Source organism: Pogonomyrmex barbatus, unplaced genomic scaffold (genome assembly GCF_055798465.1).
Source record: "Pogonomyrmex barbatus isolate J1 unplaced genomic scaffold, ASM5579846v1 scaffold8, whole genome shotgun sequence".
Classification (NCBI taxonomy): domain Eukaryota; kingdom Metazoa; phylum Arthropoda; class Insecta; order Hymenoptera; family Formicidae; genus Pogonomyrmex; species Pogonomyrmex barbatus.
The window spans coordinates 3,456,280-3,476,312 of record NW_028297182.1 but is presented as its reverse complement, the minus strand read 5'-3'; the positions used below and the strand labels follow the sequence as shown (position 1 = coordinate 3,476,312).

The 20,033-nt window shown below is 38.9% G+C and overlaps 1 protein-coding gene and 1 long non-coding RNA gene across 3 annotated transcripts in view; one reads left to right on the top strand and one right to left on the bottom strand.

Annotated features, from left to right (window-relative positions):
* LOC105432764 (receptor-type guanylate cyclase Gyc76C) overlaps positions 1-20,033 on the bottom strand; it is a 66,210-nt gene that overhangs the window by 33,877 nt on the left and 12,300 nt on the right. For both annotated transcript variants that reach the window (XM_011647707.2, XM_089084160.1), the window contains exons 2-3: positions 15,196-15,311; positions 4,117-4,612 (exon numbers count right to left, since the gene is read on the bottom strand). In XM_011647707.2, the coding sequence (XP_011646009.2) occupies positions 4,117-4,569 (453 nt within the window). In that variant the 5' untranslated portion in view covers positions 4,570-4,612; positions 15,196-15,311. The remainder of the gene's footprint in view (positions 1-4,116; positions 4,613-15,195; positions 15,312-20,033) is intronic.
* LOC148934708 (uncharacterized) lies at positions 3,738-4,614 on the top strand. The gene is made up of 2 exons (XR_016141168.1): positions 3,738-3,931; positions 4,081-4,614. It is a non-coding gene; the product is annotated as an uncharacterized LOC148934708 (long non-coding RNA).

The window sequence follows — 20,033 nt, the reverse complement described above, 5'->3', positions numbered from 1 at the left end:
TACGGCGAGCGCGCGAATTCCACGATTTTTTATTTCCTTCTTTTTTTCTTTTCGTTTTTTTACCACACGTGCCCGCGGGCAAAACCCGAGCGCAAGGTGCTGTTGCACCTGCATCTGCATTGCACTTGCGATCGCGGTGAGCGAACCGGACATTAAGTGAGACTCACACACGCGCCTGAATTGCGTCTCGTACTTTATTCCTGTGGTGATGAATTTTACGATAAAAAATTTTTAAAACAAAAAAAACGAGATAAACAATCTTACGTAAAACAGATCGATGAAATCGGTCGTTAATGCATCTCAAATTATCCGCTTCGATAAAAGAGACATAATGTTATATATATTAATTTTCAAACATAACCAAAAGCATTCCTCATTTAAGGCCAATTGTTCTCAAGTGTATATCTTCGAAACTGTTAAAATCGTAAGCGAATATTTTTAAAAAGTCAAGAAACAAATTAATTTTCCAATCGCTCACGAAGCAATGACGTTACATATTCGTCGACATTCAACGCGCGGTCGGCTTATCGTAACGTATTACCATTTAGAAGGCTAAATTGAACATTTATTTTAAATATCATCAGTTTCGTAGTGTAATAATAAATGCATCAACGGGCTGATAAGCGATAATATTCTATGGCTGAAAAGCTTTGCGATACGCAGAAACGTGCGACGCGGTTACTTGTTAAGCGAGAACGCGATCGTATCGCCGTCGTATAATATACATCGACAGCGCGTGACCGCAAACGCTTGTGAATCAAGCTTTATTCTAGCTGCGAACAGAGGCCGACATTGCGCGATCGCGATGCTTACTCTTGCGTGGCATATCGGAGGATATAAATAAACGGCCGCAAAGCTCGACTCGCGTTTCCTGCACCTTTCGACTCGTTGAATGTGCGGGCATGCATCGCCGCGAAGAGTCATTATGCGTTTCATCGATGCAACTGCGCGCGGTGCATCGAACCGCCGAAAGAGAAATCTCGTTCCAGTTATAATTCTCATTTTTTTTTCCTTCTCGACCTCCTCCTAAAGAAACAAATACAAATGATGTATTGGATTATTCTGATTTTAATCGTATCAATCATATTTTACGCTCCGTGACCCACGACATCCTTGGTCACCTTTTTCGGAATTTTACATGTCTGATTATAAAAAATTATAAAAAACCAACTGCAAGAATGTTTAAAAGATCTATGTGATTCATACTAAGAGCTAATACAATACGTTTATGTGTTAATTAATTTTTATATATAATTCCGCAAGTTATCAATAATTTTATGTCGATCTTTCAAGTGAAGATTTATTTTGGCTTCCTTTTATTTTGAAAATTTATTAAAAATATTTTACCACTAAGGGTAAATAGTATGTAAGTCAAAGTAAATAAATGCCCACTTCACTCGCGATGCGATAAGAAATCGAAACGCGAAGAGTTCGACAGGAAATTTATAAGTCTGATTCTTCCCGTAGCCGGAGACCTGATCGATATTGCTCGGCGCTTTCGATCTTACACTCCTCTATTATCATCAATGCGGCAATTAATCTCCGAACATAAAGCTGTGCGCCGTTTTATTTTCATGTACACCCGGATATCGCGCGTCGCGATAGGATCGACGATAGGCTCATTTTGACGATTCGCACGGGTTCCCCGGACGCCCCCCTCCCCCCTCCTCCATACCCCCTTTCCTACTCCCGAAACCTCTCGATCCCTCATATGTGGTCGCAGGTTGCAAGAGTGCAGGCAGGTTTTGAGAAAAAAAAAAAAAAAAGAACGATGAAGACAAGGAAGGGATGCCGGACGGGAAAGGAGACTGGCTAAGGGAGAGAGAGGGGAGAACGGGATGAGGGAGGAGGCGACGGGTACATGTTCCCGAACCCCGCGAGCGAATTCTTCTCACGGTTCGCGAGAGAGCGCCGTTTCTGCCGGCACGCGTGGGCGGACCGGCGAATAACGTCGGTTTTGTATTTTTAAACCCTCGCGGGGGCATCGGCGCGTCTTTCCAACCAGGTCTGGCCCGTCCGATGTTCGTTCGGCCATCGGAGAGGAATCGCCGGGTCACTTTTGCCCTTGCACGATGACGATGATGACGATAGTGGTGGTGATAATGGTGGCGGCGGCGGCAACGGTGGTGGCGGCGGTGGTGATGGTGGTGGTGGTGATGGTGGTGATGGTGATGGTGGCGGTGGCGAGCGGGAGCCACGTACCTTTCTCTTTTTACTTCCTCTTTATCCGGCGTGCAGCACGCTCGGGCGAAAACGGTCTCACGGTCCCCCATGGATGCGCGGGGGATCGACGGAGGGGAAGGAGATCCGCCGAATGAATTATCGAGGCTTCTGGAGCGGGAAGGGGAGCAGCGAACGATCCAACCTTACGACAGGATCAGGGAAAAAGAAATGTCAGGTATTGTTGGTCGTTGTTGGTTGGGTAACCGAGGAAGCTTCTCGCAATGGACCCCGAGAGACTTGGGTCATAAACTGGATCGATGATCTTTGGTGCGAGTATTGCAAGATTCGCCCGTGAAGGAAACGTGTACACTTGGAGACTTTTTAATAGAAATTAACTTTTTTGATGCACAATCAAAGTGGAGCTATGTACATTTTTTTAACAATACCAATTTACAATAAGATCTCACATTATTGTACGCATTATCTTGCACAAATCCAAATAGCAAGCTGACGTTATTTGTTGTCATCTTAATATCATTTTTCGCTAAAATAACGACAGATAACGTCAGCTTGTTACCTAAGAAGGATTCGTTTATTATTTTATAAAACATTAAAAACCAAGCGTTTAAAAATAAAGATAAATCCTTTATTTCGATTTAATTATCTGAGAAATTATCTGAGAAATTTCTAATCGCGCGAAAAAGAGAAATCATGCTTACAAAGAAACCTTAATTGGACATATATTTAATTAAAGGTAAGCTAAATCGACAAAGCAAAATCGCTCCCACGACCTAATTTTCTTCCGTCTTCACACTGTTTTGTCGAGAGATAATGAGATCCTATCCGAGTCTCTCCTTAAAAGACTCGCCGGAATCTATAATTTTAGGTACACCTCATCAATCGCGTTTTCATGTGACGACCTTCCCCCGATTAAAGCGTCGATGGTTAATGGCAGATAGAGCGTTAGAGAGCGTGAGATGCTATTACTATTCGCGATTACTGATTGGCAACGTATGACGTTGCAATCTGCTTTGAAACACGCCTAATGGAAAGAGTTACGTCCCGCATCTCGACAAGATGAGTAGTTTCCATCTTACGTGTACACACACGTTATAATTTCACAGTGGCGTGTAATACGGGCAGGAAACGAGATGTATCTCGAGAAAAGGAACAAGGTTGTGGAATCGAGATTGCACTAAACGAAAATGAAATTTCGAAGGAGTGACCGGTCTCTCTCTCTCTCTCTCGCTCTCTCTCTCTCTCTCTCTCTCTCTCTCTCTCTCTCTCTCTCTGTCTGTCTTCGAGGTCTGACCTCGGCAATCGTCGTTGCACCGTGTAAACTAATAGCGTCAACAGGCTGCCATTATCAGCCATGATGGACATGACAACGTTGTAATTTTCCACGGGATTCAGCGACTGAGTATCAAAGATGTATCTTTCACGGCAGCGGACTCATCGGCCACGTTCATGCAAATGTGCGTCACGTATGACGCTAAGTGAATAAACTGATATTGTGCGGTAAAATAGATGGTAGTTCTGTCCTATCCCAAGGAGGAATCTTACCGATCGCGGCGTGCAATGCATCGGTAGAAGGCACGGAAGATCGTTCGAGGCACGTACGTGTCGAGTACGGTAATTTTTACAAGATCAACGTAACACGACGGCGACGTCACTTTCCTCGACGATAATACGCCGGAATCGCGCGTATTTCACACATTATCGGAAGAATGAGACGTTCTACGAGCGAGATCAGTTAAGATGTGACGAGGTAACCGGATTCCGTTTCCTTAACCGGCATGTGCCAATTATACACGTTTGCAACCGGATTCGTTCCTCTCTCTCTCTCTCTCTCTCTCTCTCTCTCTCTCTCTCTCTCTCTCTCTCTCTTGTCCAATTAATTTTGCGTTTTTACTCCAGGATAACTGAAACCCGTGAGAAGCCGTCGAATCTTACCTCCTCGAGAGCCATGGACAGGGCTCCGGAAATGGCAAGACCCTGACGATCCTTGAGGCCGCCTTTGATGGCCGTCAGGTAGCCGATGGTCAAGCTTCGCGGCTGGACCGAGGAGCTCGAGGTGTCGTTGCTTCCCCACCATAGGCTGCTCTTTTGAGAGACGCTGGAGACAGTGGGCACAACTTGTTGGCACTGGGTCGCTGGAGCCGCCAAAGCCGCTGGTGATTCCGGTGGCTCGACCTGACCCAGGACTACAGGGTTGCTGACCAGTAGCAGCAGCACCAGGAGGACACGCGAACCGTGGCTGTGCGGTTGTGGCAGCGGACGCGGTCGACGACGCTCCTGCTGCTGCTGCTGTCGGTTGCGCTTCCGATGAAGCTGCTGCTGGTGGTACGGATGCTGGCGACGGGGAGGCCTGCGGCGGCTCGGCTGGACTGGCGGGCCGGGGCGCATGGCCGCCGCCGCCACCGGTCAGCAGCGCCTCCCTCCCGCTCACCTGGAAAATCCAACAAGTACGTTTTTTCCATTGAGAAAATGCCAACGAGTGAGAAATTGGACGCATGGACAAATTGAAAATTAGTCATATCTTTAAACGAGATATTTAAGTGACTTAATAAAGAGGAAGCAACTGACTTGTCATTTGACCATCTAGATTATTTGTCAAAATTATTTATATCAAATAACAATATATATTATAATAATCGGAATATGCTACACATTTAGCAACGTTTAGCAATAAAGTTTGTTGTAATATATTAATAAAATGTCCATATGTGAATGTAAAAAAATATGAAATATTAGAATTAGCTGAGAATTATGATTTTGACAAAATTTGATAGCTGTAGTAAAGATTTGTATATGTAGAAAATATATAAAAATTTTATCTTAACGCGCTTAAATAATTTAATATTCAGAAATCGTATCTGTAGATTTCAAAGCTGGAATATAGCCGCGTTCATCTCCGCGTGTATATTGAACGTGTATGTAATATAACGAATGTTACAATTTCCGTGGTCACAATCGCAAGCGCGAAACCGGCCGTGCTTGGTACTGCGGTTGTGACAATAAAACACGTCTTCCCGCTTGACTGCATTTATCGCGAGGCCGCATTTATTCGCGTGAGTCATCGTGTGTGCTATCTGTGTACTTAGCTAATAATAGCCGATCCCTTTATAATAATATATCGCTACGATTCATATTGTATGTACATTTTTCCAAGGCACTTTTATGCTTTATTTCCTTTTTACTCGGCGCGTCCTTTTTACGCGGGCAATCTTCTATAAAGAAAATTTATATCGCGTAAACCGGATGTCGCGAGTCCCAAAGGAAACTTTATAGTCAGTGACAGTCATTGTTGCAGTAAGCGAATACGGTGGTCGCAAATATTGAGAATAAACGTATTGCGATCACGCGCGTAAAACGACTGTAACTTCCCTTCGCCACTGTCTCATAAATCAATCGAATTTATTTTCTTGTCCAACGGAGTCAGCGAACTAATGACACGCTCACGCTCGCTACTTATTGTTATTTTTATTATATGTGCGCTTAAGTAATTCTGTCAATTCGAGTTATGCATCATCGTATTTTTATATTCCGTCCCAAGGATGTAAAAGTTTTAAACAACTTTTGATTTATACAAAACACTCTAAGAAATCTTGCGTCGTTAATGCAAGGTAAATATTTACGGGAGTTATTCATGTCGGTACAAAATTTATATAGCGTGACCTAATTTCGGTAAGAATAATTCCGAGAGGAAAAATACAAGAAGAGTTATCTATGAATTCCAACATACAACATCTGCCGCAATGATAACCGATAAGGAAACATCTGTATGAATACGCATCGGCTCACTTTAGCGATGCGTCGCTGTAAAAGATGATCAGAAAATTTCGAGAGATCCAACACCGTCGAGCATAGTTGCATATTAAATCGCCACGAAAAGCGGCACAGTTGGAACACGTGGTTGCAAAAGGCGAGATGAGGAGAGAAAAAGAGAGGAGGGGGGGGAGACACCTGTTGCGATTACGTAAGCCCTTAGGTGAGTCGGGCTAACCTATAACGGCTTCGGCAACAATAAAGACGTCCGCTTGTCGTGACGCATGGTGTCATTCACCAAGGGAGGAAGCGCGCCTTTCGACTCGCCCAGTCGCCGTTCGCGCTGACTTCCGACTTGGGAAGGCATTAATTATTACGGCCGAGAGAGTCACGAAGCCCGGATTTATCTGACACCCGTCGTCCAGGTTGACAAAGGGGACGTTAAAGGGACGTATTCCCCTTCCGTCCCATCCCGTCCCGTCCCGTCCCGTCCCGACCCGTCCCGTCGACGCGCCATGCCACACCACGCCATTCCATACTTGACCCCTCGATGTGATCCACCGTTACGTCATCGCTCGTCCGTCATACCTGCGTATGGTGGGTCGTACATACATACATATCGCGCGGATGACATATGAGTGGGCGCGCATCTCTCGCCCGATGATTGCATTTCGTATCTCTCGCGCTTTCGCCACCGCCACCGCCACCACCCTCATACCGCTGCACCACAGAAAAAATGAGAATGCTTTATGCGAGAATTGAAAATGATTTGATTTTGCAGAGACTATTTCGTTCTGCTGTCTTTGAATTACTTTTTATTTGTGCGATTTGCAACAATCACGAAAAAAAAAAAATTAAATTTTTTTTTTTACTTTTTTGCCCAAAAAGAGCAAATTGATATAACATGGTAAGTAAAATAAATATTTTATGCAAAAGAAGCAATATTGATACTCATTCATGTCAATGAAGAATTCTCGATAAAATGCAAATTTTTGCGAAAACAATATATTTTCGCTAATAAAAATAAATCTTACATGGTTACATTGGTCATTGAGTAATTTCGAAACAAAGATTGACAGTTCGATCATTAAATGTGTTATGTAATTATTCAGTTTACGAAAAACGATATGATAATTTATATTCATCAGATATCATCTTAATATCTATAATTAAAAATTTCCTTATTTTTATACATCTGCCTATAATTAAAAAAATTCAACTTATTATTCGTTCACGTTTCATTAAGATAATTCAAACAATGTAAATTTCATTAAGATTATTATAACGTAAATTGACGCAGATATAAAAAAAGATATTTTTATTTCAAGAAATTCCGAGAGCACGACTTAGGAGATTACACGATGGTATCTCGTGGTCAATCCGCGCGAATGAAACGTGTTAACTTCCAGTTATTTGCTTAATATATCGTTGGTTAATATAATTAGGACGTTTAGCATCCGATTTACTATGCCGTCTCGTGACACGCGTTACGAAGAAAATCACTCGTCACGCACTCTCATAAGAATCCACTAAAACTATTTTATCCTCCCAAAAATTTCGAACTTTACGTTTCTTATCAACGTGATATTTCGTATACGAAATTCGTGCGTAATGGGAAAAAAAAAATCGTGAGACAGATATTACGACAGATACCGCGATGGACGAATATTTGCCGAGTTAATAAGCCATAAGGAGTTCTGTTAGTTCTGGAAGTCACGCGGGGAAGGAAAAGGATCTCTCGATCCGAGATCCACGAATGGCCGATTAAAGCAGGACGTGATTAACGTCCCCGTGATCGAGAGGACACGGCGTGTAAACGGTGTCACGCCTATGTTTGCGAGCGGGCAGAAATCGTATATCTCGAAACGATCGCATCGACGAGGCACGTAGGCGGACTCGCATATACTCGATACTTTATCACGATAATGCCGGCAACTAATGCGGGGCACGCATATTACATTCTAAAAATAGCTCACGAAATATTATGCGGTCTTCGGGGCGTACGAGGCGTAAGGCGAACAGCGTTGGGCGAAGGTCGCGCCTGTCCGCTTCTTCCGTTTGTCATCGTGTATCATCGTAATTCGCAAGATCGATTGATATTTTTCAGAAGATCCCTTATCGATGTTGCCTATTATTTAGTTTTAGGATTAGAGTATTTTAAATGTATTTTTGTCGAAATATCAGTCGCTTTTCTACCGCTTGCATGAGTAAGTCGCGTCGTAAATGAAATTTATGCAAGAGTCCTGTGGTATGTCGTGAGACTTTTTAACGCCTCTGCGTCGTAGCAATGAAGGTTTCATGATGAGCCGAGTCGTCGTGAAAAAGAAGTTTTCTATTAATAACGACACAAGTTAAACAGGTCTTTGACAAAAGACATAACTGATACGCGAGGCAAATATAAGCCGATAAAAGGCTAAGAATAGCTTTGTTTGCTGAGGCATACACATTATTTGCCGATGCTCCGTTACATTCGCTTGGCAGTTTGGGCTAAATTATTTCTGAATGATGAGGTAAGGCCACGTGCGTTTAGAAGTGTATAAGTTAAACACGAGTCACAAAGTTGCGAATGCTCGTACGTCCGAATTATTTGATAGCAAACACTTATCGCTGAAAATTTCATAAGATATAATTACTTTATCGTAATAACAAATATAATTATTCAGCAGGATTCAAACAAATTTATTACATTGTAAACATAAAATAAAACAAAATGAACAAAACATAAAAAGAAAATTTACATAATATTTACATGTGCATTAAAAGTATTCAAGCATGTAGAATTTTCTGATATAGAAAGTCTAAAAAATATTTTTATTATATCTTTCGCATTGTCGAATATTTTATTTTTACTTGGATATTTTTGAATAAATATTGCTCAAACATTTTATATCGTGTTTCCATATAATCTTTTACTTGCTCACTCGATTTTAATTCAAAGAAAAATCAGAGTTTTCTGATTACATATTTTGTACAAATTAATATTGTTGATTTTAATTAAAGTCTCTTCTATCTGAATATTAAACATCTCAAAAAAATAAATTTTTTTGATAAAAAACTTCTTTTTTTATTTTCATATAGGCTTTTAGGTTTTTATCTCATTCTCTGATAAAAAATGATAAAACAAATTTTTTTAAAAATGTTCTTTCTTTGAGACGAATAATCTCAAATATTTTTCGTATACTGCGATTACTTTATTTTTTCATAAACATTACGCTACTTTCTAACGCGGTATCTGCTTCCTCTGGGACAGAATCAACGCGGGAAGTCGAATTGTGGAGAGGCTGCGGCACGCGCCCGGCATGCGTTTACGCAATTCAGGGTCAACACTTGCGGTGCATATCGTTTAGATAAATAGTGATAAATTCGTTCTTTCTCTCTCCTCTCTGGAATCCTCTTCTGGATATATGCGTCCAGACATATACTCGAAAATGCTGATTCAATCTCGATATATATCGATAACGAAGCGGTCGGTTTATCTTGTAAATCTTTCTTGCTTGCTTGCAAGATTCGCAACAGAATAGAATATATAACATGAAAGGAAAAAAAAGGACATTATCCTATACAAGTCGCGACGATGATGTATCGACAACTAATCCGAGAAAAAAAATTTTTTTTTTTTGCCATTCGAGTCTCGAGTTACACGAGAGACTGTCTTGTGCCGGATTTAACAGTGCGACAACGAAGCGCGCCACCTCGTGATACATTCGGGCTTATAACGGCGTGTTTTGTAGACGTGATATGTATAAACATCACGCGCTAATGGGGCGGTGCGGATTGCGTTACAAGGAAGTAATTGTAGAACGATAGGGCATGTAGTACAAGATGCGCGCACGTGGGCCTTGTCATTATCGCCATTGCTCTCTGCGTGCTCAGTGTGTTTCCGCACCGATACAGCATCTCGTATTACCACCGCAAACGAACCCAGGTGTGGCCTACAATTGGTCACCACAAGACACCTGTCCATCATATCCGTATTCGTCCGTTATGATTCGCATTTGCTTTCAAAATCGACGAAATGCATTCTAGATGCGTCTAATTCGTCAAAATAAATTTACTATTTACTACACTTATGAATTATCATTTCTATTTGACTACCCGTTTGTCGTCGCATAAACATGTATGGTGTAAAAATGACGGCAAAATTTTGAAGACGCAGTTTCTGAAATAGTCCTCCAAATTCAGTATTTCGACAGAATATTTCAGAAAGATTTTAGAAAGAGAGAAATGATATATTATGGTATATATTATGGTATATTGCGTATAAAATTCGTTTTCGTAACATATTATATAATAATATAGTTTTTCTTCTTTTATACAAAAAGTTGCATGCATTTTCATGTTTCAATTATTTTTTACTATTAAGATATAAGAAATAGAGAATTTATATTTAACCTTTTGAAATTAATATATTTAAATATGTATTCCATATTAGACCGTTCTTTTTAATTGAACTTCTTGCATTGTTCATCTTTTCTTTTCGAAGAAGGAAAAAAGAGGAAAGATAGACGGTATAAGAAATTCAGCTAAAAAGAGCAGACATAATTATATATAATTGATAATGGTAAAAAAAATTAAAAAAATCAAAAGGAAGCTATATTTATTATCAATTTCTTTATTATAAAAATTTCGGTAGATTTTATTATATTTTTAATTTATGAAAATACTAATTTAGGGGAAAAAATTAAAAACTCGAAAAAATTCCTAAATAATTCAACGATCGTTTTATGGTCTGTCCTCCGAGAATGGTGCATGTGAGAAAATGAATGTGTAATAAACACATACATTTAATCATAACCACGTTCCACGTTTCATCGTTTCAATATTCGTTTCTCTCCTTTCTTTTATATCAATAAAATTTACATTTAATGGCTATGCCGACCTGTCATCGCAACGCGTTTTGGTTCCTTTTCAGTTAGCCCGACGATAATTTCTACCGTCAGCATCGCGATAATCTCACAATTACTTTTCTGTATATTTCGAATCGAATGATCATAAAATTATACGTATGCGTACATATTAACGACATACACGATGAAAATTACGTTTAGCCTAGAGGCACATATATATCCGGTATAAAGCGATACTGCGTACAAATTACACAAGATACTTGCAACTTTGCACCTCAATAATCGTTCATAGGTCGATTTAATTAAAGCTTTAGAGCAATATTGATATTAATATCTTGCTCTGGCGTATGCGCGTGCTTATGACATTAATTGATGACCTGAAGTTTCGTATTAATTTGCTTTATCGTCTGATAACACCTGTTCTATTTTGCACATAATCGATTCCTAGACATATCTCAATTCAAATTCTGCCGGAAACTTGAATGGCGGATATATAACATAATGCATAATGTATCATATAATTGACTCGTAATATTTATTATGAATGCGCCATATTGTTCTTTTATTTTGTTCAAATTAATGAAACGAATATATGATATTTAATTTTATAGAAATATCTCTATATAATAATAATAATTTGATGTACTCTAAAAAAAGAAAATATTTTCAAAGCGATCTCAACTCCATAATAAAATCAAATTCGCGAATGCGACGTCTCAAGTTATTTAAATTATTATCACGTGCTCGAAATAATATTTCACAAATTTTTTGCAATATCATTTGCATGCACATTAAAAAAAGTTGAATGTTGAAAATTTAAAATACCTGTTGAATATATGTATCTCACGATCAATGTCGCGCGCGCGCGCGCGCGTGTGTGTGTGTGTGTGTGTGAGACAAAATTATTTCCATTCATTTATATTTTTCCCCATATGCGCCTGTACGTCGGCTTCTTAACGAGTTGCTAGTAATAGAATCGGCGTGTCAACGCACTTGACACTCGTTGAGAGATGCGATCGACGGAGGAGAAGGATGGGGCGCGTCATAAAGGACGCAGTCAGCGAACGCCGTTTGCAAGTACAATGTGGAATTAATCAATTATCGTGCACGGATGTGCGTTAAGCTCCCTTTCACGCGAAATGCCGGAGCACATGGGGGATACGTTCTCATTGTCTCTCGTCTCTATCCAAACGCCACGTTTACTACACAACGTACTCTCGCCAGTCGCTGAACACATACACATTGTGTCTGAACAACAATTGTATTTCGTGTGAAAGGGAACCCGACGTCTGTGCGTTCAATTACACAGGTACACACGTACGCGTCGTGAGCGTTGAAAAGTTCAGGCGTGAAAAGCGGGCATTATGAAAGAACGAGACTGAAACTGCGGCTCTAATGATATTAAGATATAATAGACATCCGCGTTTCGGCGATCAATCGGCATACGGCTGTAAACAACGAACTCAAAATCCTCGCGGGCTTGTTTTCATCAACTTCTAACGACTTGGCAAACTCGAGAGACCTTAGAGTTTGTGTTCTCAGGCGGAAACAGTTGGCGGTTCGCCAGTAGAAGCAACAGCCGCGATCGCCCATATTTTCTTAATTTCACTTTTAACGTAATTGGGCGCCTACGTACGATTCACTAGCAAATTTCGGGGATATTCGCACCGCGCACACATTTGCACGTCAGGTTCCATCGAGGATCTGGCAGAAATTCAAAGTTTATGTACCAATCATAACTCTCCCGGATTCGACAATCGAGAATTATTGCATAGCATAACAACAATATTTGCACGACTAGTCAGACGATCCATTACCACGAATAGCCAATAAACGAGGTAAAATAAAGCTTTGAGAGATATTAGTCATTAAATTTCGATATCTTTCTCGCATTAAAAAATTAATTAAACTTCAATAAATTAACTATGCGACCGCAACGAAATTGCTTTATGATAATGCAGAAAGGATATAAAGCTATTATATATGACAAAAAATCCGTCCTGCATAAACACGCGAGAATATAATAAAAAATACCATAAATGATGATAATTTGGTCCAAGCTATTTCTAAAATAGCGAGATAATTTTTCTCCATATTAATTTATTTCGTCGAATAAATTATTAGCTATCCGAAAGATTTTTATGTCCGGCACGGAAAGCACGACGCAACGACGTCTTTAATCCGCCGAAAAGAAATACTCCACGCGAAAAAAAGTATATAAATATAATAAATATAATAAGTATATAAATATAATAAAAGTATTTTCGATATCTTTTACACGATACGATATATAGACATTTCAATAAATCGGACGATCTTTCATAATCCCGCTCTCGATCACGCTTTTGCAATCGCGAACGCCGCGAACGGAAGACACGCGCGGACAGATATATCGTGTTTTCGTTTACGTACAATCTGTCTTATCCGCAATTTGTCTTATCGCCCTGAGGCCCTTTCGGCACTCGAGCCGCGGCTGGGCAACGAGTGTGTCGAGCGCAATTATCACGAGCGAGAAAACGAGCGAGAGTGCATGTGCGCAGTTGCAAACGAAAACTTCACGTATCTGAATATTACATGCGTCTCTCTCTCTCTCTCCCCCTTCCCTCCCTCCCCCTCCTCTCTCTCTCTCTCTCTCTCTCTCTCTCTCTCTCTCTCTCTCTCTCTCTCTCTCTCTCTCGCTCGGTAACGCGTGTTTCAAGCGCCTTTTGTTACGCGCGGCAAAAGCAGCGATACTCTTTCCTCGCTGGGTATGACGCTTTGGTTTACTGCGCCACGGGCACTTCGTAAATAGCGGCACGAAAGCACATACATTATCGCGCCGAGCGTGAGAAAACGTTTTATGCAGTCCAACAAAAACGCTGTTTTCGAAGTTTAAAATTGGAATTAATGCTCCCTCCGCTATTTAGCGGTACAAAGATAGCATATCTGTCTCGTATATCTACGCGAAATTAATATTAACTCTTTCAAAAAAAAAAAAAAAAAAAAAAAATAAAAGAAAAAAAAATAGCTGCCGTTTTCAGAAAAGCAAAAGAAAAACAAATTGTGTTACAAGTTAAAAATAAAATACTCTTATCTTATTTCGAGAAGTTTTTACGCGATTTGTTTGCACGTGTGAATATTATTTATCTGTAATACTTATAAGAAATTCTCGATAAATATGCAAGCAAATTTCAATGGAATAGAAAAAAATGTCATTACGCTTCCAGCGATAAATCAGTGGCTTGCAACACGAAAATATAAGTACATCTCGGACATCAATATTCAAATTCATCGTTCTAATTGTCTACATTTTTTTGAGATTAAAAATATTCGTTTGCGCAACGTGCGGTCACGTGATTTCGCGCGATGAGAAACGTGGCTCGAAACGCAATAGGCGTGCGTCTACACCTTACAATTCCTTCCACGAAACGCACGTATTTATGTACGCAAGAGAAGAGATGCGTCTCCGTCCGGTGCATCCAGTTCGCCGAACAGACGAAACAGCAGAAATCGAGCGCAGGAGCCGGAGCGAACGGGCGTGTTTGCGGTTCCGTGGCGGACGTGGACGGAGATAACGCATTAAAATAGTACGCCGGCGTACGCGATAACACGTACTTGTAATATCTGCTGCGAGACGTCGTTCTCCTCGCGATGATATTAACGCGATGATAAACCACATTAAACCCGGCGATGCCGAGCAGTGGCGCCGCTCTTTGTTGACGTCTTTCCCCGACAAAGATTGACAACCAACACGGTTCATCCCATGATTTTATGATCGGCTTCGTCACAATTAAATTAGCGATAACATATAACAAAACTCTTTCGCGTTATTGGATCGATAAAAATAATATATGTATATATATATATATATATATATATATATATATATATTAAATCATATAAATGTTTTATGCTGTCGCATTTCTTATAATTCCCCAAGCGTGATCGTGTATCGAATTTTAATTTAGCTATTTATAGCTATTTATAGCTTATATCAATTTCTGTTTGAAAATCGACCAAGCTTTGATTCGAGTTTTGTCGTTATCGCAACTGTGCGTCACGAGCGCGCATAATTGTCTATTTTTATTTCAATGATAGCGACTGTTAATAAAAATGATTTGCATAAACCTCGCAAAAAGCCCCAAAGTACGTATACCGATATGACACGTGTTTCTATTCGACGAGGAAGTATATTGATAAAAATATAAACATTGCAAAATTTAACCTTCTTTTATTCATTTTGCATCTCGCTTCGTTTTTAACTGTAAAGTTAATAAATCCAATAAAAAAGTAATATAGAATGTTAAACGATTAGTGTAAGCAATTATATAACATTGTATTTATAAATAATAAAATTGTCATTATTATTAAAATATACTTATTTAAATATTAAAATATAATTTAGAAATCAATAAATCAAAAGAAGTTATGAGCTTACCTAAACAACATCGCAAAGCGACTCAGGAAGAAGATGGTCGAAGTTTTAATGCTACGTTGTAAGCATATTGCTCCGAATCTATTCTCTTCGCAGTTTCAGCCTGGACGTCAAGCCACCTGTAATGATGTATCATCTCAATCGGATAATAATCCTACGAACATCGTGCGACAACAACTGGACGAAGAATACATTATAAAATCGATTAAAGATAGAGCAAAAACATGCGAACAAAGAATAATGATTTATCTTTTATCTACATTAGTGTCGGTCCACAATAGATGATTTAAACTTTAAGAAGTAAGAAATTGACCAATTATAATCGAATATGAAAAAAATACTCGACTATGATTGATCAATTTCTTACGGCTTAAAGATTAAATACTTATTGTGGACCGATACTTACTGGACGCAAAGTGTGAAAGGACAAACTTTGACTCGTATCTTAAGTTTGTCTTAAAATCTATTTATAAATTGCGTTGTATTATATATTAAGAGAAATACATAGAAAAAAAAAATATATATATATAATTATCGTTTTATTATTTAAAGATATGTACTAAAAATATACTATTTTCGCTAGAAGCTACAGAAATGTTATTTGCAATAAAGCTATTTTTATCGTGCTATTAATATCGTGACTCAAAAAGTTGAATCTTGTTCCTCGTTAAGATAAACTCATAAGTTTTCATTATCTTAAAACGAGGGACAACGTAGGATCAATCTTTCCGCGACAGATATTAAAAATAGCTTTATTGCAAATAGTAAATACCTTTCCATAGCTTCTAATGAAATAGTATATTTTTAGTACATATCCCTTCCAATAAATAAAACGATATAATTATATAAAATATAAATATAATTTTTTTCTTTTTTAATATAATGCAATCCATAAGTGCAGATATCAAGATAAAGAATAGGCCAAAGTTTGCTCTCTTATTAAAAACAATCGTATTGTAAATAGCAAATATTTCCAAGTAGCTTCTCGGGCAGTTGAAATAAATACCGTCCCGTACAATACCGTCACAAAATCAGAAAGAAACCACTCGGTAATAAGAAAAATTCGTCCATGAATGGGAGATGCCGCGGGAAAAACTGAATCGATTGCGAGCGCGACTCAAGCCCACAAGTTGTTGTCGGGAGAGCCGCGCGTCCATCGATCCAACGAAAAAACACCGCCGCGGATCATCGCGTTTCACGATCGTGGCGATCCGTTACGATCGATAATCGACGGATGAAGGGACTTTGCGGTCGCACGGGATGCCGCGCCCCGAGACGACGTTGTGGAAATAACGGATGTGTAATCTCGTAGGCTTGATTTAAACGCTCGGATTAAGCGCACCTGTTTGGCGCGTGTCGCGCCAATCAACATCACGTTACACGTTGCTCAATCCCGCTAACGTCCCGCTAACGTCCCGCTAACGTCCCGCTACCGTAAACGTAATCGCGCGCGTAATTGAGGCGACACTCACGGATTCCTAATCGCGCGGATCGTGCGAGCCGCATTTAAGACCCTGATGCAACGGGCACGATTTTTCAAACTGATAACTCCGACCATTCAGTGGCAGTGACGATAATCACATCGCATTATGCACATATGATAATATTCCGTTTATCATATATTAAATCATTTTTTTTCCTCCAACAAAAAAGCACGTACAATTTCTGCGAACTGTAATTGATTGGAGGGGGGAACAAAAAAAAAATGTTTTGACAAATCACATTACAAGATGAACAAACGGAAAGTTTTCCTCGGTTAAGAGAGAATAACTTAGACGAAAGTCTAAGATAAAATGCAGTTATCGAGATATTTAAACATTTGAAACGTGCGAAAGTGAGGTAGTACCTTAATTAAATCTTACTGGGAAAATTCATTCCAGTTTTCAACAAGAAATATCGTCATCAAATGCGCACTATTACCGCACACTCTGCGTAATATAATTTAAATGATTGCATTCGCGTTAGAGAGTAATGTCACGGGCTGTTGCCGTCACGGCATTCATTCTTGAAAAAACATTCGACATGACCGTACCTGCTCAGGTCGGGCTTACGATATGCTGATATATTTATTCTGTCCCGGATTAAATGATCTATTTTAGAAAATCAGAGGATTATATAAAGTAACATATGTCTAATTACAGATATAAATATTTACAATAACAGATAAATCTAGAACGATGCATAGAGTGTAACGTTCAATTCGATTATAGCTTAATTAATATAGAGAAATAGATTTTTCTAAAAAATGATGCAAAAGAATATAATAAATGAAAAGATTCTCTTAATGTACGATAACATAATGTATGCAGAATATAATCTATTAAATAATATATCCTAATATTTAAAGATGCAACGATTAATTATATCTTATAAAGACGATTAATTATAACGAAAAAAATCGAATAGATAAGTAACGTAAAAGAATATTGCATATATCTGATTTTTATATTACTTACATATTACGTATAAAGCGAAAAAAATGTATATTTGTTAAATATATGTTTAATAAAAAAAAAAACTGTAGAAAAATGCAAATTTTATATCTTTATATTTTATCCATTACGCAACTGAAGATATTGAAAAATACTATAAAAACTCCACTGTGTTTCATCTGACGTTTTTCCTAGTCGTACAGTAAATAACATTTTCATCGTGCATTCGCAATGTCGAACGATATTCGTCGATCGATCGATGATTTTCCGATCAGCGATTTATGCAAATGTAATCTTTGAATCAAATGACTTTTTCAGACAAGCGGTACAGCGATTATATGACCGTAATGTGTACCGTATAATGAGAACTTGAAGAGGCAAATAGAAAAATAATATTATTATCCTATATTATCAAACATTTCTCCAGAAAGAGAAATTTACAGTTATGGAAAAATTGGGATATCAGATCTTGCGCGTATATGTCAATAATTTAAAAGATTAACGTAAGATTTTCGTGGAGAGAATCTCTGTCTCGCTTCTTAGCCGCGTGGGAGCTCTAACAGTGACGTCAGTCGAAGATGCTGAGAACGCGGGGGATTCCATTATTCTGGCGCACACGATGCATCACATAAAAAAAAGAGAAAGAGAGAGAGAGAGAGAGAGAGAGAGAGAGAGAGAGAGGGGGGGGAGGAAAGAGAGAAAGACGAAGTTAAAGTCCAGATATAGACTGGTTACAGGTAATAGTTCGGTAAGTAGTAGTGGTAGCGAGCGGTAGGACCGGTAGGTTTGGTTTACTTCGGGTTCGTTGCGGCCAGCCGGTTAGCCACTTTTCTTCTTCTTCTTCTTCTTCTTCTTCTTCTTCGTCTTCGTCTTCTTCTTCTCCTTCTCCTCCTCCTCCACCATTTTCTTCTTATCCTTTTTTCTCCCTCCGCTACCGCGTCGTCGCCGCCACCACCGCCTCCAACGCCGCCGCCACCATCGTCTCCTCCTCGTTCATGATCTTTCTCTTCGATCCTTTTTTACGGCGCTTCTTGCCGTGATGTTTATTTTAACGCCAAAGGGGAAATACAACAAAGTGCATTCACGAAAGTGACTACGTCCGCACGTTCGCCGAATATATTTGCGTTTGACGCGGGAAAATGACATGCTTCTACCTTTTCTTATTGCCTGGTTATATTCAGATGATAATGTTAACAACATCGTATCTGAGCCACTTTTCAAATTTATTGGCCCTTTTCTGCTTCGTGGACTCGTTTTGTATTGCTTGTCGAAACGGTGGGAATGGGCGACGCGCGATCTTTCTCGAAGGAGTACGCCGACGACTTTGACGGAGGCGTACCTATGTCGACAGGCCTACCATTAGGACCAGTAAGTATAACTTTGTGCAATCCAGATGCAATGTAATCCCCCGCGAATCTAACTGACTTTTAAACGTATTGCCATGTGACCTGAACAACTTTGGCAGACTTGGTTATATATTCATGAAGTTTATCTGAAATGTAATTTCCGGATTCTTAACTGGTTCATGAAGAATCATATTAATTCTGCACTTGTCGATACTTCATTGATACTTCAATCTTCATTCAATAAATATTTTTTTGCAACTGTTATTATAGTTAATGTGTACATATACATATATACATATGTACATACATTATATATGTATATATAATTAATAATATCATGTAAATTAATAATATCATAATTTTATACTTTGCTACTTAAATCTTTGCGTCACTAGATAGATAGAAGTGACTTTAGTTATTCATTTTTTTTATCTATTCTAGGATGTATATTTACTGGCTTTCGTATGGTATCAAATATAAATTGAATAGTTTATATCGAATTTCTATTTAAGTCTTCATAAATATTGTTTTCTTCAGATTCCAAAAATTTTTCGCTTCGATTCTTCAATATCTCTATTTATATTATACAATTTATCCGTTTATTACAATACATCTATTTATACATTTATATTTCTATTTTAATTGGATTCCTCATAAAAGATCCGTGCCGTGTTTATTGATGATTGAAAACGATAATAAACATGAATAAAAAATAATGCGGATAAAATGCAAATTAAGATCATATCCAAATGTAAAGAGAACTATAATATTAAAATAACTCAAATGCCTTCTCGCAATTTCATCGCAATGATTGACATTATGTAAAATACAACTAGTAACAGATAATGTGAAATTGCGTTTTTGATGACCGAGTATATACAATACAGCTCGTCATTCATATCTTCCAGGAATGATCAATCGATTCCGCGAATCGAGAGTAAAGGAGCGCTACCGCATTACTCGTGGAGTTTGTCATCGCTCATTGAGGCGGACACGTGTCAACCGGGAGACGACGGATCGCCTCGACAACAATCCCCGTCGCGAAACGTCAATTACGAGTACA